Below are 24985 nucleotides of genomic sequence, written 5' to 3'. Positions count from 1 at the left end.
GGTCGAAACAACTTGTTATTATGAATGAACTAATATACAATAAATGACTTCTACTAACATGTTTAAAATCAATTTATAAAATCATTTGTCAAATTAGCCGTTCTAATATGCTATCATCTGTCTTTTGCAATTATCCTTGTATACAATATCTAAAATAATAACTCAAGTTATCAAATGAGATGGTCTTACAATAATATAATTTCAGTTGGGCTAACCCAATATACACTTACAGTCTTAGAGTGATCACTTATAACCTTGAAGTGATCACTTATAATCTTTAAATGATAACCTTAAAATAATCACTTATAAACTTTCAAAACTGATCACTTTTTACATACTTAGAATGATCAATTACAATTTTAATAAACACTCATAATTTTAAATGATAAATTATAACCTTAAAAATGACCATTTATAATTTTAAAGTAATTACTTTTGTAATATTAGAGTGATCATTTTTAACCTTAATACAAATTTTTCATGAGACCGTCTCACTGTGACACGACCTCAATTGAGGTTAGCAGACTCGTACTAGTATAAATTTTAGATTTCATTTTTTTAATGTTTTTTTTACTAATGAGCTACTTATATTGGTTTGTCTTACGATGAGACGATCTCATATAAAACTTGCTGCAACTTTAAAGTTATCACCTACAATTTAAAGTGAACAATTAGAATTATTAATTAATTGTATAAACTCGTTTATTATACACTCGTAGTTCAGCCCAACAAACCTGGAAACCCGGATCCAAACCAATAAAGAAAACAACTCCAACGTCAAACGCCAGAAACCCGACATCTTCTTCCTCGTCCCTTTTTTCTCAGTCTCCTGTAATTTCGAGTTTCTTTAACCCGAAATCCCCTAAGTCCCGATTCCCAAACCCTAAATCCCCAAATTCCCTAATTTCCAAACCCTTAATCTCCGCAATCCCCAATTCCCAAATGATAATGCATTCACTCTAGTTTAGGCTTACTGTTCATTTTAAAGGTGCGATTTTGACTATCCTTATAGTTAAATTCAATCCGATTGATAGAGGCCGAAAATAAAATTTGATTTCTGTAGGCATATACTACAAATCTAAACACGTTTTTTTTCTTTTAATTTATGTAGTTTTGACTATTATATATCCATTTTTCTTCTATATCAAATTAATTTTGGGGTTTTGCTTTTCCTTTAATTTTGGTTGATGCATGCATTTTAGTTCATCTATAAAGAGAGATGGAGATGCAGATGTCACACAATTTGTTCGACAGACGGCCTATTGTCAAATCCAAAACCCCAGCTGTTAAGTGGGTCAAAGAATGGTATTTTTTTCGTTTTCAATTGATCATTTATTCGCTTTCTTATTTGATACTTCTATGTGTGTTTTATCTTCGTTATATTTTTTATATGAGATGAACTGAATAGTAGTGTGTCTTGCTAATTTTTGGAAATATAGGCATCTATGTGGGTAGTTGGGTATTACATGAATCTTATGCGGAAGGTCATAGGTGATTTGGTTGATGAATGAGGAAATTAGTATGCAATATTTCATTGTAATTTTACTTCAATTGTAAATTTTGGAAGATTATTATTGTATTAGAACTATTATGAAGAACTTCGAGGTGGAAAAGATTGAGAATAAGTGTGTATATGTAGTTAATGAGGTTATTGCTGATTTCGGAGCCGTAAGAATATCATTGGGAATAAGTCTGCCAATCAGCATCATATTGTTCTTGTGTTGCATAGACTTTACTGTGCTTGATTTTTTTAAGGTAAGCATGACTGAACTATTAACTAAATTTAAGTTGGCTACTGTGGTCTGAGTTAATTACATTATAAACAAACTATATCATCTCTTCATTGCAAGCATCCAATTCTCAGTTCATAGTCAATCCATGCAGTGAATTTATATATGGTATAGTAAACTTTAAAAGAACGCCTTTAGAAAATCATTGAATTTGTTGGCATCACTTTTAGTGTGTTCTTGGGGACACGAGAATCAACTTTTGGGCTGAACTGCCTCTTGAATTCTCTCCAATTTCTGGGCATGCTTTGGCTCAACTTGAAGTCGGCCTTTGAAGTCAAGCTGATCATTGCTCTATGCAAGAGCCTCTTTTCATCGTGAATTCAGCCTTTTATCTAAATTCCTCTTGGAATTTGCTAGGAGCTACTTGCTGGTAGTATGATCGGGTCAAAAGAAGGAAAATATTCCTAGGTTCTTCCTTGATAACATGAGGGTCCCATCTAACTTGCTTCAATTTTTCATTTATAGTCATTTTCTTTGCCTATAGGATTTTTCCTCTCATTTTTATTAACTCCTATGCTTTTGGGATATTGGCAGATTCTAGATTTTGCCTCATGTTTCTGTCAAACATTTTAAAGACAATGTTCCATATTTTTTAGTTTGCAAACACTTTTTCACCAAATTCTCAGTTATATTTCCTATCCTTCAAAAATACATGGAATGGACCAGAAGAAAATTACACGTATGCTCAGTCTACTGGCCAGCTCTAGGATTGCAGCCGCAAGTGGGCTTCATATAAAAATTGTATGCAGTACATGGAAAAAAGAAATATTAAATCTTTCACTAGTCGCTTCACCTTCTCTGAGATATCGTCTCAGTCTCGACTCCTGCTCCTCAACTTCTACATCTTCAAAGCTCTATTTTCCAAAGTTTACTCTTACTCTATTAGCTCATAAAGATTAATTTTCAAAAAATTAAATGGTGGTTTGCCTTAAAGCTGATTTTTCTGCCATTGCAATAGCATACATTCTTTTTTTAGTAAAAGTTACATTTGGTTAAATTTTATATGAGCAGCCCATCATATGCAATTATCAATGAATTGAAGTTATCATTTTTCTTCAAAATTGAAAGATCATGAGTTCAATAATCTACTCCCAAAATCTTGATGGCATTGAGAGGCTTTGGGGTAGTGGTTTTTGCTCAGGCTGTTTTGAAATCCAATCACCCGCAATTGGTTGTTACATCAATCACCAACAGCTTCTTACTGCCATTGAACAGTCCATCTACCAGGACATTACCACTGTTGCACATTTTTTCTTCCTTTTTTAAAAATAATTTGAGTCAATTCAAAACTTTTATGAGTTTAGTTGACCATAATTAATTGGAATATCTACGCATGATTGATTTTTATTCTTGTATGTAAAGATTTATAGTAACTTATTTTTTAAACAAATTGTTGAATGTGAAAGCCAATGTTCATATGGAAATTTTTAGCTTGGGGCTATGTGAAGATTTATAGTATTATTTTTGGCAAAAAACCATTAACCTAGAAGTAAGGGAACAAAATCATAGTAAGGTGCAATTGACAAATGATCGTTAGAATGTAGTTTATCATGAACATTTGGATCTGTTTTTATAGTCAATGTAGGATATGATAAGTGACTTGCATTATTTAGTTTGTTTGATCTTTTAGATTGTATATGAGTCCTCAGTTTTTATTCTCACGAGTCACATTTTTTAATTAATTAATGGTGTTTTGTAGGGTTCCTCAAGATGTTGTGGCAACAGGAGGGAAATGCTATATTCTGAAATGGATTACAGGTAACATCAATTGTTTTGTCAAGCTTCTCTAAATTTAAAACATTTGTAGCTCTATCTTTCTCAGGCATTGTTTTCGAGAGAAACATTGTACCTTCTAGGTTGATTGATTTAGATAGTAAGGAGTGTGCACTTTTCTCTATTCTTGGGATGGTAACTTGCCTTATATATGCATATAAACTTTTCTGTGGATTTGTATACGTTTGAACTTTGAACTTACCTTTGGCTGTGTGGAACTCCTCTGAGCCCAGATAGGAAGTCTTTATGCACATGAGTATGTAAATCCTAAGTTTGTTATATAGCAACAGAAGTATATGGGAAAAAAATTGGAAATTAGATGGGCGGTTGAAAGTCCTGGATTATCAACTATCAAATGACAAATCTTTTTCATTATTATGTTAAATGTCCTGCTTTTTACCCCTGCAATTTTTGAGTCTTCTTGTTTACATCTGTCTAGCTTTTCCTTGTCACTTGCTTTTCATCTTTTTCTACATGTCTCCGGCAGGGTACTACTATTGCATGCATTGAAAATAAAGCTGATTTGTCTAACTCCAGATTGGGGTTTGCATAATAGTTGGGTTTCTCTTTTTACATCAAAATATCATTCCTAATTGTTCATGATGTCAATCTCACTCAAGTGAATGGATTGGTGGATGAAATTTCCTTGTAACCCGAATAATAAACTGGAAATTTTTACATGTAACCCGAGAAGGACCCAACGTAGATAAATCTGAATTTTGGTCAAACCCGACCATTTTGACTAGTTTCCCAAATTTGTCTAGCTTTTAATTTCACATCATCATTTTTGTTGGGTCCACTATACATGTAGTCAATTTTTTGTATTTTGATTCAATACTTCCTTGTTTTAGCCTTAAAAGCGGTGTATTGGTTCATTTTTATAAGATTTTTTTTCGAAAAAGCAAAAATTTTTTGTATTTTTTTGAATAAAATAGAATGTTAATTTTTTTAAAGTGACCCATTGGGTTAACCTAATCCGAAACAACTCAATCGAAAGTGACCTTATCTGAAATCTGTCTGCCTGATGACTTTGAGTTTTTGACATGTGTGATGGTATGTGTGGTTCTCAAGCATCCTGTATCACTTGATTAGCCTTTTGTGGATGGTCCGTTTTCTTGTGCTAATGTGCTGCTAAGTTACTATTGCTAGACTCTTTTGACTTCCAAACTTTTATCAGTATTCTGATTTTGCGTACGGGCAGTTCAAATTATCTATTACTGCTACAGAGCTTTTCCAATTTCTTGAATCTTCAGCTCTTCTCCTTACTTTCTCAGAGAGTGCATTGAGGACCTTGAAAGAGAAGACAAAGGAGTCAGAGGTACTAGAACCAGAGCCTGAGCCAACCACAGAGGTTCTTTTCCTCTGCAGCTATGAAGGTTGTGGGAAGACATTTATTGATGCTGGGGCTCTAAGAAAACATTCTCACATTCATGGAGAGAGGCAGTATGTTTGCCACTATGAAGGCTGTGGAAAGGTTATATCTCATGTCTTGGCCTTTGTTTCACTGAATTTCTCTCTTGGCTTTTGTTTCAGTTTTAAATTTTAAACATTCCATTAGGAGATCATATATGTTTCTACTCATACAAATGCTATGTCTGATACCGAGCTTTGGCAAGAAAGGGCAATGATGCAACTTGTATCCGTTGGTATTATTTTTGTATACTTGTTATTAAATGACTTGTTGGAGTAAACTGTAATTCAAGATGACACTAGTTTTGATCCTTCCGTTTCAGCTGTTGAAGATTAATCTCTTCAGAAGTTCTCCAGTATTTTTATGTTTTCTTGGTTATAATTTTTGAACGGAATATACTGTCTTTCTTGGTTTTTACTAAAATATTTTTTCAGTATATTTAATCATGACATTAAGTACAAAATGTGTGAAATTTGTTCTAGCTAGTGTCATTAGTGGAAATGTGAAATTCTCCATGGAAATCTAGATTGAATTAAATGAACACTGTCTAATTTTAACTTGTACATGTTAATAGTAAGGCTGAATACTTTACGCATGTAGGTTCATCAGGGTTGCATAAAGTGTAATGGAGAATTAAGTGATCAACTTTGTCTCTTTTCTGCAGAAATTTTTGGATAGTTCAAAGTTGAAGAGGCACTTTCTTATCCATACTGGTGAGAGAGATTTCATATGTCCCCATGAGGGATGTGGTAAGGTAAATCATCCATCATTTGACTTAACTGATTTATGTCAGTAATCACTTTCTTGCTAGAAGAGCTGTGTGAAGTATGTTGTTCACAGACCACATGTATGGGTGCTAACAAGCCTAGCCAAGTGCGAGCTTGGGCCTGTTTGGTTCAACTTGTAATCGAAAGATTAAGCTCAATGTACCATCAATCTAATTTAAAAATGCTAACCAACTAATATTTATAACTAAAATTTTGCAATTCTTTGAGCCTTGAGGTCCTTGAAAATTAAACAAATCTCAAAAATTAATTACAAGTTGGTATTTATTATGTGTACATTAAGTAAACTTTTGAGCCTTTTCATGAACCTCAAGTTTAGCTGTACTCGTGCTAACGAATATCTCAAGTTGAGCCACTTAGAGTTGATTTGTGTGTGTTTGACTGCTCTTACTAATTCAAAACCTATTTGGGGATTCTTCTTTATTTGTTGACGTCTTTTTTCGTCCCATTTTTCCCTGTGCTTTTTCTTGCTATCCTGTCATTAGTATTAAGTCTGCCACACACTAGAAAAAGCATGGAGCACCGCTGAATTTCAACTTAGGTGGAAACCTTTCTGAAACACCAAGCTAAGAAACATCTGAGGCGTTTCTTTGAGGATTCTTTCTTTCAAAAAGATATAGAAAGTGACCTCTCAATAGTAAGAAAGCTGATTGTTTCTACTATAATACTTCCAGTCAAAATTTACTATTGAGAGAAGGGTCTTGCCGATAGTCATTAATTTAATTATAACAGAGCCTTACATTCATGGATTCAAAAAGTAGCGGTTTTGCATCCACTCAGAACTATTAACTATTGAGCTCTTAAATTTTGATTCATTCTTGAATGTGTCTAGTTTGAAGAGATCGAGCCATATTATGTAAGGGAGCTGCTTTAACTGTTGGTACTGATTATTATCTTTGTTTGAGTCAGCTTCTCTAGCCAATCTTCACAAAAATTTCCTTGTGGTTAACTTGTTCTATAGCTTGTTCATTTGAGTTGCATACACACATCTAGTTGATAAACTTGCTCTGGCCGACCTTATGCATCACATATATGTTTTTTTTGTGTTTAGTGTTTTCAGCATTCAGCCATTCTATTAATCGGGTTTAGCTTAAATATTTCTTTTCGCTTTGTCTTACTCATCTATGACATGCATATGCAGGCATTCTCCTTGGATTTTAATCTGAGATCCCATATGAAAACACATTCTCAAGAAAACTATCACATCTGTCCTTATGCTGACTGTGGGAAACGATATGCACACGAGTATAAACTAAAAAATCATATTTCAATGCACCATGAAAAGGTCAGTGCTCTGTATATCCTCCCTGTCTTTCGTATACTTATTTATTGTTTTGTATTAATGTAATAGCTTGACTATTCTATTTCAACATCCTTTTTCTGATGTTCAGAATCCCTGATAATGTGTATATCCCATCATCGTAGGACACGCCCAAGAAAGAGGGCAGAGGGGGGGGGGGGGGACCAAGGGTTTGAACCTTTGACTTTATGGTTAGAATCCCCGATAATTTGCGTTTTCGTATGTTCAGTATATATTTCATATGTTCCAGAATGTTTAATGTTATAATTGTCAATTCGGAAGGAAAACAGACCAATCTCTTATTCCCACTTCCCTTCCCTTCCTTCCAAAAATGTTATCCAAGGGATTGAACATGGCAATGTTATGTATTCATGTCGGCTTACAATTTTCATGCCATGGTTATTTCAGAATTCTGGTGAAATAGCAAAATACACTCCCCCGGTGGAGAAGCCGGTAAAAACTCCTAAGCCAGTAAGTGCAGCTTATTCTGCATCCTCCGATAGGCCTTATACTTGTCCATACGAAGGATGTGACAAAGCCTACATCCATGAATACAAATTGAATCTTCACTTGAGGAGAGAACATCCCGGACACTATGCGGAAGAAAATGCTAAGACAACACAACCTAACAATGCCGATAATGAGATGGATGAAGCAAGTGACCAAGAGGCTTACGCTAGCAAACGTTCAACTCTAAAGAATATGAAACAGAGTAGGCCTAAGCCAAATTTAAAATTACCTCCATCAAAGATGTCACAGCGTAAAGGCTCCGGTGTTTCTCCTGCTAATTTAAATGTGGTGAAGAAAGCTTGGCCGATTAAAGGGGATGTGTATGAAGAAGATAGTGAAGAAACGGAAGAAGATCGTGATAATGATGAAGATGGATGGCGGTATCAAGAAAATAACGAGGATGACGATGAGGAAACCGAGTATGAGGATTAACCTTTGTAGTTCCGAGCGCCCTCTGATAATTTTTGTGTACCGTAAGTTCTAGAGCATATTTTCTAGAATTTTAAGATGTTAAATTGAATGGCTTTGTAGCTAATATGTTTCCTTTTGCAGTATATTTCTCTGCGTTGAAAGAAGTCGATCAAATTACCTTGTTTAGAATACATTAGATCAATAGTAGCATTGAATACTCAATAGAATGAAATGAAGATTTTAGTCGCAATCGTTAGAATCCGCATAGAGGTGTTCATTTGGGTCATCAAGTGGATTTAGAGTCACGTGTTTCGGGTTGGTTTAAAATTGGTTTTGCGTCCACATTGATTTTTACATAATTTTAAATTCATAAGATGTCGGGTCAAGTCGGGTTCGGTTACAAGTTCGGGTAAATATCGGATCATTTGAGCACCTCTAAATCTGCATGTTCCAACAAACTCGAGCTTCATTATGAACTCATTCATTTGTGTTTACAGATTTGGCTTAAAACTCGTATCTAACCTACTCTATGTCTACTTGACACTCAATCTAAGCTGATTCGATCTATTTTCAAACGTAAATGCAATTGAGTAGCTTTAAAGCCAACCAAATCCTAAACTAAACCATTGTTGGCTTGATTCATATCAGTCATGAATCCATGAGGATTAAATCAAGTACAAATAGGTTTGAGTTTAGGTTTAGTCTATAATTTTAAAGGAATAAAATAAACTAATTCACACCGATATGATAAATATCAAAACTAAATTTAACTCGTTTTAGTAATCATCTATGTCTCACTAACCTAAGTTGATTTGCCCAACTTAATAAGATGTAGACTTTCAAAACATAATATTACGATCTAAACTTGACTCCAACTATAAAGCAAGCAATTTCACAATTACTACTTAATAGGATCTAAAAAAATAATGACAAAACTATCCTAAATTTTAGGTGGCATTCAAAACCATCCCACTATCTATCCAACTACATTATTCCACTTCGTTCATTATCTCTTATTCTCATATTAAATTTGTCTAATCCCATTTCATATCCATAAATTACAAAAATTTAACCAAAGTATATACATATGGACTATAGAGTATATTATTATAGGGTGTGTGAAATCACCACCTCAATTAAAAGTTTCACCTTATTATTGAGTTTCTATGGTATATTATAGAAATGTTTGATAAAATAGTTTGTTGGACAATTTTAGCTTATATTGATACATATAGATGAATGTGTTTCATAATGACTAATAGTTGAAAGGCTAATTCAACCAACTGCATTTATTGATTGTTTGACTAATTTATTTTAAACACGTTGAAAGTTCTTGTTAAGAAATATTTTCTAAGCCTTCCTTAATATTAAAAAAACAAAGAGGTGTACCATGTCAAGTACTTTACTTGCAACTAAAAAATAGTCATGGATCGAACACCCTATTGGAACCGCCCTAGACTCAGGAATTTAATTTTGGGTCCAAACAAAAGTTTGGTCAGAGTCTTCAGACCCAGCCCACCCTAACCCAAACCCTCTATTTAGACCCATTCTAGCCCCACCAAACCCGCTGTTTGACACAATTCACGATCAACTTTAAATTCGTTTTAAACCTATTTATATATTTAATTAGGCTCAATTTAAAATTATATACAATATAGTAAATCCATTTTAGTACTAATATAACATTTGAAATGTAAAAAAGTTCAGGTGTAGTTAATTAGTTGGACCTCATCCTGTTAAGGTACCAACTCAATCAAAAGCTTAAGTTGTTGGTTGGGGCTCCAAGATATATTATACACTCTAACACACACTCTTACACGAGAGCGTGTTGAACTAAAAATGTGGATGCACATAAGCGCTGAATGTTTCACATTTAAATGAGGGGTGGTTGACATTTAAACCCGTAATCTCTTATCACATTGACTTTTGACACTAATTTATGAATTCAAAAACTTAAATATGTTATGTAACAGAACCAAGAAATACTAATGAGGCCATGAGCATCCTTACTTGCCACCCTCTAGAAACTACACGTCATGGAATTCCACGTATCAAAAGAGTAAAGCGGTGGTCGGTGGATAATTCAACCAGCCAGTAACTAGAAACTACCACAATCAAACAACTTTGCATTTTCTATTCCATTTCAACAACCTTTGTCCCGTATCTTCCCGGACTATCCTTCACCTCACACCATTAAATTTCCATTTCTATAAATACTTTGCAGCAATTCTTCACCATTTCCAGTCCAAATCAGTAGCCATGATCGATCAAGGAGAAGTAGTGGTGCTTGCGAATGGCGGTGATGATCACCAACAACAAACCGCCATTAATTATGTCCTCAACATCTACCCTTTGAGTGGTTACTATTTCGGTTCCAAAGATGCTCTTCTTCTTAAGGATGAAACCGGCACAGATTCTCTTCTTCGCTTGAAATCTAAGTATTTCTTTTTTCTCTATCTTCCTCGGTTTTGAATTTAACTGATTTAGGTTAATTTTGATGTTTATTTTTTTGATTTTTGTTTATCCAGTTATGAAGCTCGTGGATTAAGGACTTGCGTTCAAGCTGTACTTTTGGTAAAATCCCTTTTGGATTCAGAACTTTGTTCTTTTTTTGGTGACTGTAGAATTTTAGTTTCCGTATAATCTTGATGAATGGTAATTTCAACTTTTTGTGTTTTTTCTGAATATTGATGGTTACCACTGCCCTTGTTTCTGATTTCGGATCATAATGAATTACAGTAAAATGGCTCATAATGTGCAATTATTTATGTGAAGTTGCAAAAACAACCTTTATCACTAATAAGAGGTAAGGTTGCATACACCTAACTCTCTAACCTTCTGAGTGAGAGTCATCTTGGCAGTAAGATAATGGAATATTGACCACTGCCCTTGTTTAGGTTAAGAAATTTTTGTCAGCTTTTGGGCCACCAAAGTACTACATTGTCAAGTGAATAATGACTACATGATGCTGTTAATGCTTGCCACTTGGTTTTTTGGAGTTTTTTTATTCTTGGTATTAGTCTTGTTGCCAATGAAATGCTTTGTTTGTGAAATTGGGAGTATACTGAATGGACAATAATGGTCTGAAGGGAAAATTATTTTTAAAAATCATAACGTGCGTTGTTTTGATTCTGAAAATTCTAACTTTGGATTAATATTTAAAATTCGAACTTTAATGTCAATTTAATTTTAAATTCTTGAGTGACCTACAACTGATTAACAAGATAACTTTGATTTTTTTTACTTCAACAACACATCCACCCAACATCACCACCCTAACACCCATCGAACACCACATCCAACCAACACCACCACCCAAATACCCGTCAAGTATGCCCAGAACACTCCTGCCCTGCCCTGGTGCCGACCACTACACCAACTTCCCTTCAACCCCAGTTGACCACTACAACCCAACCAACCTAGACACCACGAATCCTAAACCTGAAATCTCCTCCATCTTTGACAATATCAGCTAAATTGTCAACGATCTTCTCTACCTAGCTTGCCATTGTACTACAAACTTGAAAGTGATTGTATTTTGAGAAGAAAATGCGCACCTCCTTGGTGTATTTTACACCTGACATGACTTGTTACTGGGAAGACAAGGACCACATTTTGTCGAACATGTCATCTGCATCATAGACCACGGGATGAGGCCAGTCTAGCTAACCTCAAATAGCATGGCTGTTGGGTTGTCTTTGTTCAGTGTCTAAGAGTACCTCGAAAAGCATGGAGTTTGGGTTGGTAACTTGGTTGGGTTGAATTTGGAGGGGAGGTGGGAGGTGGTGTTGATGGAGGCAGTGGGAGTGTTGGGGGTTTGGGGGTTAGAATTGTTTCAAGCATTTTCTTGATTTTTATATTTGTTTTAGTTTTTTTTTTTTACAAAAAAACTTGTGAGCTAGTAAAATGGTAACACGTGTCATTTTTAACTTCTTATCCAGGTTAAAATAGGTTGAGGGCTTTAAAATTAAATTGGCATCTAAGTTCACATTTTTAAAATATTAATCCAAAGTTGGGATTTTAGAATTATATCACGCAAAGTTAGATTTTTTTTAAGTAATATTCCCCTGAAGTAAAGGCCATAGTTTATGTATCGACCTTGTTACGAAGGTTTTTAAATCTACTAAACCTATACTACATGCAGCATATGTTAGGTCGGTTTAATGGGTAATCACATGTTCACGGTATACTTGGCGATATGACACTTGCATCACCCGATAATGCATCTTCATAAATGTTATCGCATTTGCCACAAAAGTTGCGTTTTTGCACTATATCCTTTAGATGGTTCTTTTGTGAGACATCGAAAGTTACGATGGATAAAAAGTCACCAAAGGGCCCGTTTGTTGGTTTTAAATAATGGTAACATAAATGCATTTTAGAGTTAGTTAATGAAATATGTCTTGCAGTGATGCTCTTATTCTCAAATATATTTCTTCGCAATTGCTCATTGCTCCCTAATACCACTTACCCAAGTGATGAATGCTAATGAATTTATTTCAAAATATGATTAGATATGTAAAACTTAACCATCAAAGCCGTACATTTTCCAGGTTGATTTGTTTAAACATCCACATATCTTATTGCTACAAACGAGGAATCATACTTTTAACCTTCCTGGTGGACGTTTGCGAGAGGGTGAATCAGGTAATGCTCGTCGTAGCTGTTGTTTTCTCTTGTTGAAGAGAAGAGAAGAGTACATTTGCTGATATATCTTATTAATGCTTCAGATATTGAAGGGTTGAGACGTAAACTATCAAGGAAGTTATCTCTTGATGAAGGCAGTGATGAGATAGGATGGGAGGTGATCAAAATTACTCTTAAATAGCTAGTGTCTATTGTACAATCTTTGGTGTAAATACATTTTGATTTCTGCTCTGTTCACAACTTCACATAACTGATGTTTATTCTAGGTGGGAGATTGTCTTGGAATGTGGTGGAGACCAGATTTTGAGACCTTGTACTATCCATATTTGCCTCCTAACATTAAGAAGCCCAAGGTGTTAATTCTTACAGTTACTTGGTTCTTTTACAGCTATGCAATTGATCAGCTTAAATAATTTGAATTGACTACCGTGTACATAGGAGTGTGCCAAGCTCTTTTTGGTTAAGTTGCCAGCAAGTCGAAGATTCATTGTACCAAAGAACTTGAAGTTGCTTGCTGTTCCGTTGTGTCAGGTTCATGAGAACCACAAGGTATGTACCTAGGTTGTTATTGTATGATTCAGCTATTTGCGATGAATTCTTATTAATATTGATGAAGGAAATCTCACTCGTGTCAATTTTGGTTGATCCGAACCTTGCCAGATTCATTTTGCTTTCTTTTACTTCCGTTTTCACTTCCTTGATTATTGCTATTGCTGTATTTGATTTCAAAATGAATAATTCGTTCAAAGCTGCCGAGACTTGTTAATGTCCCTGAGGCCCTTATACATTCCTCTAAATAAAAGGAGAAATTCCGAATCTCTTTCCCTACACCTCTGATCTGATTAGCTTTTAATGTCATAGAGACCTTCTGGTTGGAATATTTGAGTTTCTGTTAGTGGACTTACGGATTTGTGAAGTCTGATTGTTGTAAGAGAGGAAACCTAACACCAATTATAGGTTGCTCATAAGGTATCATGTAATTTTAGTCTTCCTGATCAAATAAAATCCAGTTAGACTCCGATCTTACTCTGTTTGCGTTCATTAAATTGCATCCACAATCTGTAAATTTCATCTTACCCTAGAAAGCTATACATAGAAATCATGCTACTTGAGCTCGGGCACTTGTGGGTTGTGGCGGACACATCCACACATCCGAGTAGTCTTCTTTGATGATTTTGGCCCAAAAAGAAGTGTCTATACCAATGTTGGAGCATTGCTGAGCAAAATGAAGAGTTCAACTAGCGTATATAGGCATGAAGCTCCACTAGTGCTTGGATAGGTAAACACACAAATCTGCAAAAACATGGTTCAGGTTCACTATGTGCAGAGTTGTTATACTTGTATCTGCATCTGCTAATCCTGACACACTTTCTGTGATGCTTATTCATATTATGTTTTGATGCTGAAGATTAACAAGCTTAATATCTGATGTCTGCAGACGTATGGACCAATAATAGCAGGGATTCCTCAACTATTATCAAAATTTTCCTTCAACATGATTCAGACTTAAGATTCGAAACTCAGGACATTTTCATGTACCTGATGTAAATATGTTTATGTATGCATAGATTACGTTTAATGGAAATCATAGTATGTTATGCATAGATTATGTTTAATCGAAATCCTAGTAGACGGAAGATAGTCTCGGCCCTTTTGGATCGAGCTGCGATTATCTCAATAGAAGCTACCTGGGTTGATTGTGCGCGGTAATGGTGTGCTCTTTATTAGGAGTGATTGCAATATTTTTCATATTCAAGATGAATCACTGTTGAAATTTGGATTATTGTAACTTGTATAGTTGGTAGTCCACTCTATATATTAATCTATATTAATGGGATTTATATTAATTAATATTTTTTTTTGAAGTGAAGTAAAGTAAAGTATTTATATTTATAAAATTATATTGGATGTGAGGTAGACAGAAAGAGCCAATGATGTATGGAGAATCCACCGTCCTTTCTCTACTCCAATGCCATCCTCGCCCTTCCTTGAAAGCCTCTCTCCATCCACCCCTTCTATGATAGTTTTTATTTTACTATTTTTTTAAAAAAAAATGCAAAACTTGTCATAATCTGACACGTACATGTTAAGAATTTATTTATTTTTATTGAAAACATCAGCTAAGAGAGGTTAAGATGACTGAAAGTTGAAAAATACTTTTAGAAAAATGTGATGCAAATGTGAGAATTTTACACAAAATCATCCAAAGGTGGTAATTTTAATAAGAAGTTTCCTTTATAATATTCAGAATAATATAAGATGAACGTAATTTAACTAAATATTTGAACTACTATTCTACTATCTACAAGGCTACTAATTAGAACAAGGCAACTAAAAGATATGGATTACATTCAATAATAATAATAATAATAATAATAATAATTAATAATAATAATAATGATAATAATAACAGCTGGTCTTGGACGAGACCGTGTCAATATGAGATGGATAGTCAAATCAACCCAATTATAATTTTCTCAATATGAACTCAGTACTTAATCTATTTAAGATCATAATTGATACATTTAAGGTTAAAATTGAAATTTTTTGTAAGTTATAACTGATCATAATCAATAGGTTTGAATTGATCATTCTTAGATCAAAATTGAAATTTTTTATAACAAAGAAGCCTTGAGCTCTAGGTTATTTTCAAGAGCATTCATTGAATTAATTGGCAAACATAATTCGAAATCGAAACTTCCTCTATCTTCACCAGGGTAAGCAAACATTACACCTACAACTTTATTTCCAAGTCCATTATGAACAGAAACAGTTGAGCAAAGAGCAATATCAATAATTAAAGAGTACTAGTACGTACTCTTATGTTTCATTAAAACCATTATGCATGCATTGATTAAGAGTACTTGTATTGTGCAATGTTTTAACATTATTATTGATAGTTTTATTAACTATTCATTTGTTGTTTGAAATTCATCCATAGAATGATAGAATAATACCATTTTATTATACTTCATTCTGAAATAGTGAAAACATAACTATATTTAGGTAGAAATTGATCATTTTAACGTCAAAATTGATCACTTATAGGTCTAAATTGAAATATTTTATTTTAATGGATCTGTTTAAGTTCTACTTTACGTTGAAATTGATACCTTAAAGGTCAAAATTGATAAATGCCCAGAAAATAAAAAACAAGGGAAAGCGTGTGATGCTGTTACACAAGCGAATTGTTCCAGCCCAAATTGACGGTCTTATAATGAGACCGTCTTGTCCAAGATTTGTCTAATAATAATAACAACTAAGACTAGGATTTTGAACATTGCTTATAACTTATTTTAAATTTGAAACAAATAAGCAAAAAAATATTAAAAAGTCGCATAATAGGCAACTTTTGAAAATATTTCCAAAATTATGGGCTGAACTTGTGAGTGGTCACACGTATGCGGCTGTATCATAGGAGATTTGTTGTATTAAATATCTATTTGTTATATTATTTGGAAGTTTGTCTCAGTTAGAGCAGTTACTATCTTTCTTAAACAAAATTTTATTTTAATTTCTTTTTTCCTCGTTTTATAAACTTCTTACAAGACATAAAAGTCTAGAAATTAGAATGCTACGCACTAGTCTAGGGGTGTTTAAAAATATCCTGTTTGGAAAACCTAACCCGAATTATCTAGTATTCAATTGTCAAAATCGAATAAATTTACCTAATTAACAAAATTCGGATACTTCAGATCAGGTTTTGAGTTTTGCAACAATGTTTTTCTCAATATTACCCAAATGGAGGTCACTAATCACTTATGTTTTATCAATGAATTGCACATTGTCATGTAACCTTCTTCAACATTAATGAGATTTTCCTATGGTTAGTTTATAAATTCAATAGAAAAATTCTTCTACTTAAAGTTTCTTATTATGCTCAACATGGTTAAATGATTATTATATGTACTAGCTTAAATCCCGTGTCAAGCATGGATAATTTAAAAAGAATTTAATAATTTCTTAAATATAAACAAAATTGATTTAAATTATCATGATATTAATATGTTATTTGTCAACTATAATAAATATATAGAAAATAATATTTGACGTGTAAGAGAAATTAACGTATCACTTTACATTTTTTATGCATGTAATATTGAGTATTATAGTAATTACAATTAAATTTTTTAAATATATACTTCTATGTGTATTTTTGTAAATATAACATAATATATAATATCTTAATTTTTTAAACTCATGAGTGCTTTTGTGCATTGTTTTATGACATAAGGGAAGATATTTTATAAATGATATTTTCAATAGATGTAGTAGTGTAGGAAAATTTTGTTAATTGAGTAATTAAATAAAACTTATGAATGACGATTGAGAATTTTTACACCTTTCGAAGATATAAATTATTTAATATGACATTATATATAGCGTAACAACATTCAACATTTATTTTTTATATGAAAAACACATATTTTTTTTGATTTGAATCACTTATCATACAATATACAATATAATAAAAGAGTTTGAAAATAATAAATGACAAACTCTTAAAATTTTGCCAAATGAATTTATTTAATAGGTTGGATATATTTCCTTAGCTTATTAGCTAATATTTGTAAAAATATGCAAGTCAAGCTTTAGTAGTCTTCTATAATTTCCTTACCTTATTAGCTAATATTTTTCCTATTATATTCTTATATTATTTTTATCTTTAAATTATTTAATTGATTGATATTTTTGTTATATATCTAAATATGAAATTTATTCTATTAATTGAATTTAGTGATGCAATTGACTGTTATAATCTGATTAATTAGGTAGGAAAATTTTCAACTATAGCTTGACACGTGTAAATAAGATAATTTTTTTTTCTCTTTTAGTATATTAATATAGATAGATGTGGATTCATGTTTCATAAACTATTTTATATTTATGTGAATGTTATAAAGAAGCCGACACCAAAGCCAAAATTAAGTGGTAGAATTTAGACAATCATACTTGTATTAGCGGACAGTGATAATTGTTTCAATTGACCCTAATGTAATAAGTAAAGACCGTATGGACGAAACAATAAATATTTTTTTTTACCCACTAACTTTAAACCTTAAAACATTTATTTTGAGATTTAAAATATCTATTTTAATCCTTAATAACTCATTACTAAGTCTTAATGTTCCTTATTCAAAGATTTATTAACAATCTCCTTTAACAAACACTCATTCCAATTTAAAATATCAAATAACTCTTAAAAATCCTACTTTAAGTCTCAATTAAGACATAACTTTATCTTTTACCTACCTACTACGGTCATTAAAATATCCAATGAAAAGCTTAAAACCTACTTTAAGGTTGAAAATCCCTATTTCAAACTTAATTTTTTTTACTAATTGTTAAAAACAACTATAAAACTTGAAATGTCTACTATAAAGTTTAAAGTTGCCAATTACTCTAAAGTGGTCCATTTGAAATTTCTTTAAAATAGTTTTGCTAATGGTTGGATTTACAAATTAAGTTGGATCTGTGAGTAGTCGCACGTATACTCACAAAAAATTCATCATCATCATCATACCTAATGTATCCCGATCATAGAACACTATTGTTAGAATCTATAGAGGGAAGGATGGCGGCAACTCATATCTATAAAGAAAAGCGCGACCAAAGAGTCTCCCAAACCATCACGCACACTTTCCATACTCACTAGAGATTCACTCAAATAAAAAACATAATCTATAATTTCACATATAAAGTATTATATATGTATAATTCAGTAAGTCATTCTAATAAAATAATTTTTCTAACCTATGCACCTGGTATATAAGTTTTAATTATACAAGTAAAATTTGCTAAAATCGAATTGATATATTCTCCAAAAATGTTATTACAATTGTTAATTTTAGAGTATATACAATCATTATTTCAACAAATTACCTATTTTGTAAACAAAACTTATAAATTGGTAGTGAAAAAACTAAAAATTGATATCAAATAGGATTAGTACTATTGGAGATTTGTTTTTAAATGTAACCTTGTAATTTGTAAATAGAGATATTAAATATAGAATAATATTAAAAATTACAGTTTTAAAGTTTATAACTTTATTGAATTAGGGCCTTAATGTTTATTTTTGCGAATTATAATAGTCAAAGTATTAAAGTGTAAATTATTCAGGCCAAATTAAATAATTTCGACCATTTTAGTGGTTATAATTTTAGGTTAAGTGATCGCAATTTCGTAATTTGACCTGAACGACGTAAAATTTGATACTTTGTTGACTAAAATTCACAAAATACTTAAATTTTAAGGCTTTGAAATTCGCAAATTATTTTTAAATGATACTCGATATAATTATCAAATATTTTTCAACTAAACAAATTTTTGAAAAGAAAAGAAAAGAGAAGAAAAAAAAAAAGAAAAGAGGAGTTGGCAGATGGTTTATGGTTTATATTTAACCTTATCAAGAACACACAGCTGGCATTTTTACATGGAAGAAAATTAGGACGACAACAATGGTCCTCTCTCCGTCCAAAATACATACACATACTCTCAGTTTCTTCATTACTTTCTTGGGTTTTCGCTTTTATTGCAAGCAGTTTTTCGGATCCGATTTTTATACCTTCAACAGTTAACACATTCATTCACTGTTTCTGTTGTTTTACTTTCTGATTACTGTTTTTGTTTCTGTTTTTTCAAGCACAATTTCAGATATCCTCAGATCTGGGTAACAAATCTATTCTTGTTGGACTTTCTTTTCTGCTTGTGTGGACATTCTTGTGATTTCTTATCCCTTTTTGTCTTCATCATCTATTTCTTTTTCATGACCCCTCTTTTTCTTTCTTTCTATCACTTGTTTTCTTTATCCTGTTATAAATTTCTTAGCCTTTTCCTTTCTGGGTAGTTGAAATTTTCTGGATCACAAGCTTACAAATTTTCTGTGTGTGTGTGTGTGTGTGATTCTTACAGAAAGTGAAAAATTTGCCATGTTTTTGCCTCTTCAATATATTGGGTGAAAAATTAGGCTAAAGCATGGGACTCTCATTGTAATAGTTAGATTTGGGTGCTTACTTATTGCTTCTTCACTGCTCAACTTGTATTTGGTTGTTGATTGTTGTATTAAGTGATAAAATTGGTTAGGTTGAATTTCCTAAAATTAGAATCTAGGATTGAATTTTTGTGTATTGATTTGAGTACCCAGTTACCCAGTTTTGCATTTGAATGTTTGTAGCTTCTGGGTTTGGTCAACTTTCATAATTCTTGAAGATACAATCTGATAGAGAGAAAGAAAGAGGGTAGCAATCAAGCAATCAAGTTAGATTGATCACTATGGGAGAATGGGAATCATTCGATGAAATAGCTCAGGAAACGAGTTTACGCTTGTTTGTAATGGGTTTAGTATTCATTAGTGAAGTGAAAGTACATATAGATACTAGCAGATCATCAGGCTAAAAGTAGAGTCAATTTTTAGTTTTTCTTTACAAGATTATTACACTGATGAAGCCCGAGGATTCGTCTTTAACTGGTGGAGAAGATGGATCTTATTGTGAATCTCCTGTAGGGAAAATGTTAGATGAAAGTCCAGTTGTAGAATTGGAAGTCATGAAGGAACCCTTGTCTGTAAAAGAGAATAATAAGGGACCTGATTCTTCTAAAGATTTGACTGATAATCATAGTTGTTGTGCTTCTAGCGAAAATTTCGACCATGAAAGTGGTGAAGAAGGGTTATTTTCGAGTTCCCAGTCTGTGATTAGTGAGATAAGTAGCATTAATGGTGAGGTATTCTTGGCATCTGAGCCTAATTCGGTGCCCGATTCACCCGCTTCAGTGGACCTTGATAAGAGTGTTGATACTAGCAAGTTAGAATTAAGTGCTGGATTGGAGGCTATTAGGGATGTATTGGCCCTGGCTGAGGATCTTGATGTAGAGGGTAGTGAAGGGCGCGATTCATCCTTGTTGGGTGGTGATGAAGTAAATAATGAAAAGATAGTTAGAACAATGAGCAGTCAGTGTGCTTTCGATAGGGAATTCGTGCCTCTTTGGGGCGTTCAATCGATCTGTGGTAGAAGGCCAGAGATGGAAGATGCTCTTGCAGCTGTTCCTTGTTTTAGGAGACTTCCTGCCAAATTGTTGATGGGTGAAAAGCTATTGAATGGAATAACTGAAAATTTAACCCAGGTTGTGCACTTTTATGGTGTGTATGATGGACATGGAGGTTGTCAGGTAAAAGTAGTCATCTTCTTCCTGTTTTTTGAAGTCTCTTTTTGCTGTATGCAGTTTAACATGATTTGTACCCTAAAATGCCCCAAAACCGACCTGATTTGCTCCTTTTGACTTTCGATTCAAAAGAAAATTAGTGAATCATGCGACTTTTTGTGTATAGTTCTTTTGGAAACGATATAGAAAGTCAAGTTTGTCTAGGTAACTCCCAAGTCTAGGGATAGTTGGATCATGGTCAGTGGTGAAGCCATATGGGATGATGGGCTAGCAAGGGCCTAACCCCCACGGTCTTCTTTCACGATTCACTCTTGCGGCCTTATTTTAGTTTAGCCCGGCAGATTATGTGCTGCTAGCATTGTAACAAGAATAGTAGAAAGTTGGTGGTTTAGGGGTAAAGCCAAAATTTTGAAAATATGGGTGTCCCCTAATAATAGAAGTGTTACCGCCCCATCTATTTCTAAGAAGTGTTTTTGAAAATTAGACCTAATTATGGAGGTGTTACACCCGTATTTTTAAAATTTTGGCTTGTCCATCGAAGATGGTGACTATATGTGATATATAGAGTGATAGTACTGTATATTAGTGTGAAGGGCTCGTTAGCTTATGCTACTTTCTTCTTAGGTTGCAAATTATTGCCGTGATCGCTTGCATCTAGCATTGGCCGAGGAAATTGAAGTTTTAAAAGAGAGCTTTCTTAGTGGAAGATCTGAGGAGACGTTACAACTGCAATGGGAGAAGGCTTTCTCGCGTTGTTTTCTGAAAGTCGATGCCGAGATTGGGGGAGTCAAGCAAGGACCTTCCGGGGGAAGCAGCAATACATCTGAGGCTAGTGCAGAACCGGTTGCCCCCGAAACTGTTGGGTCAACTGCTGTTGTAGCCCTTGTCTGCCCAACCCAGATCATTGTAGCTAATTGTGGTGATTCGAGGGCTGTTCTTTGTCGAGGGAAAGCACCCATGCCGTTGTCTGTAGACCATAAAGTATGTCATTAGCTGCTTTCGTTTTTCTTCTAATATTTGGTTTTTTGCTTTATTTGGCTCCAGAATTTCGTAAGGCTAATTACATCATATACTTTCTAGCCTGATCGAAAAGATGAATGGGATAGGATAGAAGCTGCTGATGGCAAAGTCATACAGTGGAATGGATATCGTGTTTTTGGTGTTCTTGCTATGTCGAGATCAATTGGTAAGCATTTTTAAACAGAAAGGCTAAACTGGGTTCATCGTTGATTTCTGTGTATGATAGTGCAAGAACAATACCCTTTTTTTTTAATTTGAAAAGAACCTACAAATCACATTAAATCAAGCGAGGCCAAAGTTACAAGACTTTGAGGAAAAGGGTCTTTTGTCCATACCTCAGTACATTAGGAGTTTGAGTCTTGTCCAAATTTTCAAATCGGTAAGATCCAAACTGTGATCAAAGTTAATGTGTAATTGAATTGTTGAATCTGATTGCAGTTTATGAAGTTATATACTGCTTTCATACGATTTGACAGTAATCGGGAAAATGTTTGAGCTTTTTGTCGTAACCTCACTTTTTTGTGATCCAAACCAGTGTAAATGAATGTTTCAACTTATATTATTTGTGACTAGCCTTGTAATTGTATGGTAGCCTCAGTGTCACATGATTCGCTAATCGCCTTACGAATCTAAAAAAGCGAAATCATGGTCGGTTTTGGCTATTTATGAAGCATTTTGAGCGAATCATAAATTCAAAAAGTGAACTAACCAGCGAGTTATGATTCACTAGGTAGCCTCACTTTGTAAATAGTAAAGGTGTTTATTCGGGTTATTGGGTCGGTTTCGAGTCACGTTTTTCGGGTCGGTTCAAAATCAGGTTTTGTGCCCACTTTGTAAAATTCATTTTAAAGTTGGGTTCCTGTTATAAGATTGGGTAAATATCGGCTAATCAGGTCTATATTGAACACCTCTAGTAAATAGTTAGCATTGGTTGTCATTAGTTGTGTGGAGAAATCATATTCCGTGAGACATACATCTGGATTTGTATGAACCAATAACCGATATTAGATTGAAGTAGTTTTAGGAAGGAGGAATGTTACTAGACAAGAGGTCGGGAACTATTAAGATTATCTTACCTTTTGTAGGTGATAAATTTCATGTGCGGGTATTTGATTAAAAGAGGTGTAGACATACATCTGGATGCGTCCTTCCAAATTTTCTCCTTCCAGATTCTTTTTCCATGGCAAAGTTCAACGACCAATAACGATTATGATAGGTCAAGTGTAAAACTATAGTAGTTTAGAGCTCAATGATTACTATGTTTGCGACTATGTTACTCGGACCCTCCATTTCTCCGGCACACTAGTGTCCGGTACGGCAGGTACAGATACCGGTGTCGGACACGTTAAACAAGTACTATTCGTCTCTCTAGGGCCAAAAACCCGATCTTAAAATTAATTGTTTTTTTGCTTTTCGGATGAAAGGGTCTCTTTTTCTTTGTGATTCTATCCTTGCTAACACTGCATTAACACTTGTTAGATGATAATACTCATCACATATCGTTTTGCTTTCGTTCAGGTGATCGTTATTTGAAACCATGGATTATACCAGACCCAGAAGTGACAATCGTTCAGCGGGCAAAAGACGACGATTGTCTTATACTTGCCAGTGACGGTTTATGGGACGTATTGAGCAACGAAGAAGCGTGTGACGCAGCACGAAGGAGAATTCTTCTATGGCATAAAAAGAACGGCGCTAACATCACACCGGACAGAGGCAACAGTGTCGATTTAGCCGCTCAAGCAGCTGCAGATTACCTCTCAAAGCTTGCTCTCCAAAAGGGAAGTAAAGACAACATTACTGTCATTGTGGTTGACTTGAAGCCTCATAGGAAGTTAAAAACCAAAACATGAAAGGTAAAAAATGTTCCTCATTTTGGCAAAATGTCAATTCTTTTTTTCTTTTTTTTTTCTTTTTTTTTGACATGTAGTTATATGAGGTAGAAAATATATGTCAGCAGCATTACATTACATAATGATGGATTGTAACATATATTTTTATGCCCATCTTTTAAAAATGGGCTGATTGTAGCTGAAGAACATGTATAGTATATTTCAGGACCAACCAGAGTATGGGATTGTGTTGGCATAAGTTCTAACTAAAACATTTCATAATCATTTTAGTATTAGACTATATGTTCGATGCAAATGTCGAGAATACGAGTGTTTGTGGTCATTATTGTGCGTATCAGGGAGTGGGATGGCATCTTGTTTATGTGCGGGATATTTAGTCCCGAATATAGCAGACCGAGTTATGTATAGGGCACCTTGCTGTGTCTTCCAAGTCGTCTTTGTGGATTTCGTGACACGTCTTCCTTTTTCCCTGCGTTGCTGCATCTTCATTCAGTTGCTGCTGCTTCTTTTTCCGTCTCTGATCTAGCGTCTGCAAATTTTTGCCCTTCAATGTTGCTGATGTTCTTGCTAACTGCTAAATTATGTTTCCTTGTGTATGTTAATACTTTTATACTGTTCTTAATGCAAAAGTCTATTATATATGTTTATTCTCTGTTCATAAATGTTTTTATTAGGAATGTTTACAGGAATTATGAAAGATAAAATTTTGGTGATTGAAGTAATGATAAGGTAGATGGTGAAAATATTGTAAGGGATCACATAAATAAATTAAAATGAAAAAGATAAAATAGATATTTTATACTTCGTAGTTTAATTAAGCGTTTAAGACCTAAAGAATAAAATATTCATCAAGTCTTGTAAGAGACCGTGGTCTCACGTAAGACGGCAAATAAGAAGTTTATTTTGGAATAGGAGTAGTTATATACTTATATGGTTACAAGATTGACTAAAATTACATTTGATCTATCGAAAATTGATGGTCTATGGTATCCAAATGAATCAAAGATCAAAATAATGGATCAAATAATAGTTGATTGGTTTTTGCTTGAATAGGTGGGCATGTGGGGGATTTTAGAAAGTCTTGTGGGCGATACACTTGAGTAATTAGGACGAGAGAAAATAAGTTTGTAAGTAAGTTTAAAAGAAAATTTTTTTAATTATTATTCAAATAAGAAAGAATGTAAATTTAATAGAATAAACTACAACGAAAAATGGTGTAAATTTAGAACGGCTGAGAGTGTAGTTTCTAACTCAAGTAATAGGCCTTTTAAAAAAATGAGTTGTTGGCTTAAGTTGGTTTTTTTTGTGTAGTTGAAATGTTT

General features: G+C 33.6%; 3 protein-coding genes across 4 annotated transcripts; all 3 read left to right on the top strand.

The window, feature by feature from the left end:
* Positions 1-734: 734 nt before the first annotated feature.
* LOC130815340 (zinc finger transcription factor YY1) lies at positions 735-8243 on the top strand. 2 transcript variants are annotated; one of them, XM_057681780.1, is made up of 7 exons: positions 735-988; positions 1203-1305; positions 3490-3548; positions 4838-5037; positions 5639-5728; positions 6901-7044; positions 7468-8243. In XM_057681780.1, the coding sequence occupies exons 2-7, from the start codon at positions 1220-1222 to the stop codon at positions 7999-8001; spliced, it is 1113 nt and encodes a 370-aa protein (XP_057537763.1). In that variant the 5' UTR covers positions 735-988; positions 1203-1219; the 3' UTR covers positions 8002-8243. The 2 variants fall into 2 exon arrangements, with proteins under 2 accessions (XP_057537763.1, XP_057537762.1); XM_057681779.1 differs by having other exon boundaries at positions 749-1305.
* A 1630-nt stretch (positions 8244-9873) lies between these two features.
* LOC130815339 (pre-mRNA cleavage factor Im 25 kDa subunit 1) lies at positions 9874-14846 on the top strand. The gene is made up of 7 exons (XM_057681778.1): positions 9874-10418; positions 10509-10554; positions 12534-12627; positions 12711-12784; positions 12894-12980; positions 13066-13176; positions 14066-14846. The coding sequence occupies exons 1-7, from the start codon at positions 10240-10242 to the stop codon at positions 14135-14137; spliced, it is 663 nt and encodes a 220-aa protein (XP_057537761.1). The 5' UTR covers positions 9874-10239; the 3' UTR covers positions 14138-14846.
* A 4139-nt stretch (positions 14847-18985) lies between these two features.
* LOC130814909 (protein phosphatase 2C 50) lies at positions 18986-24767 on the top strand. The gene is made up of 4 exons (XM_057681182.1): positions 18986-20796; positions 21415-21771; positions 21871-21976; positions 23329-24767. Exons 1-4 carry the CDS (start codon positions 20071-20073, stop codon positions 23661-23663), a joined length of 1524 nt encoding a protein of 507 aa, XP_057537165.1. The 5' UTR covers positions 18986-20070; the 3' UTR covers positions 23664-24767.
* Positions 24768-24985: the final 218 nt, after the last annotated feature.

The sequence above is a fragment of the Amaranthus tricolor genome, chromosome 6, assembly GCF_026212465.1.
Source record: "Amaranthus tricolor cultivar Red isolate AtriRed21 chromosome 6, ASM2621246v1, whole genome shotgun sequence".
In the NCBI taxonomy this organism is placed as follows: domain Eukaryota; kingdom Viridiplantae; phylum Streptophyta; class Magnoliopsida; order Caryophyllales; family Amaranthaceae; genus Amaranthus; species Amaranthus tricolor.
The sequence above is the reverse complement of the archived record's forward strand: the minus strand, read 5'-3'. Positions and strand labels throughout refer to the sequence as shown.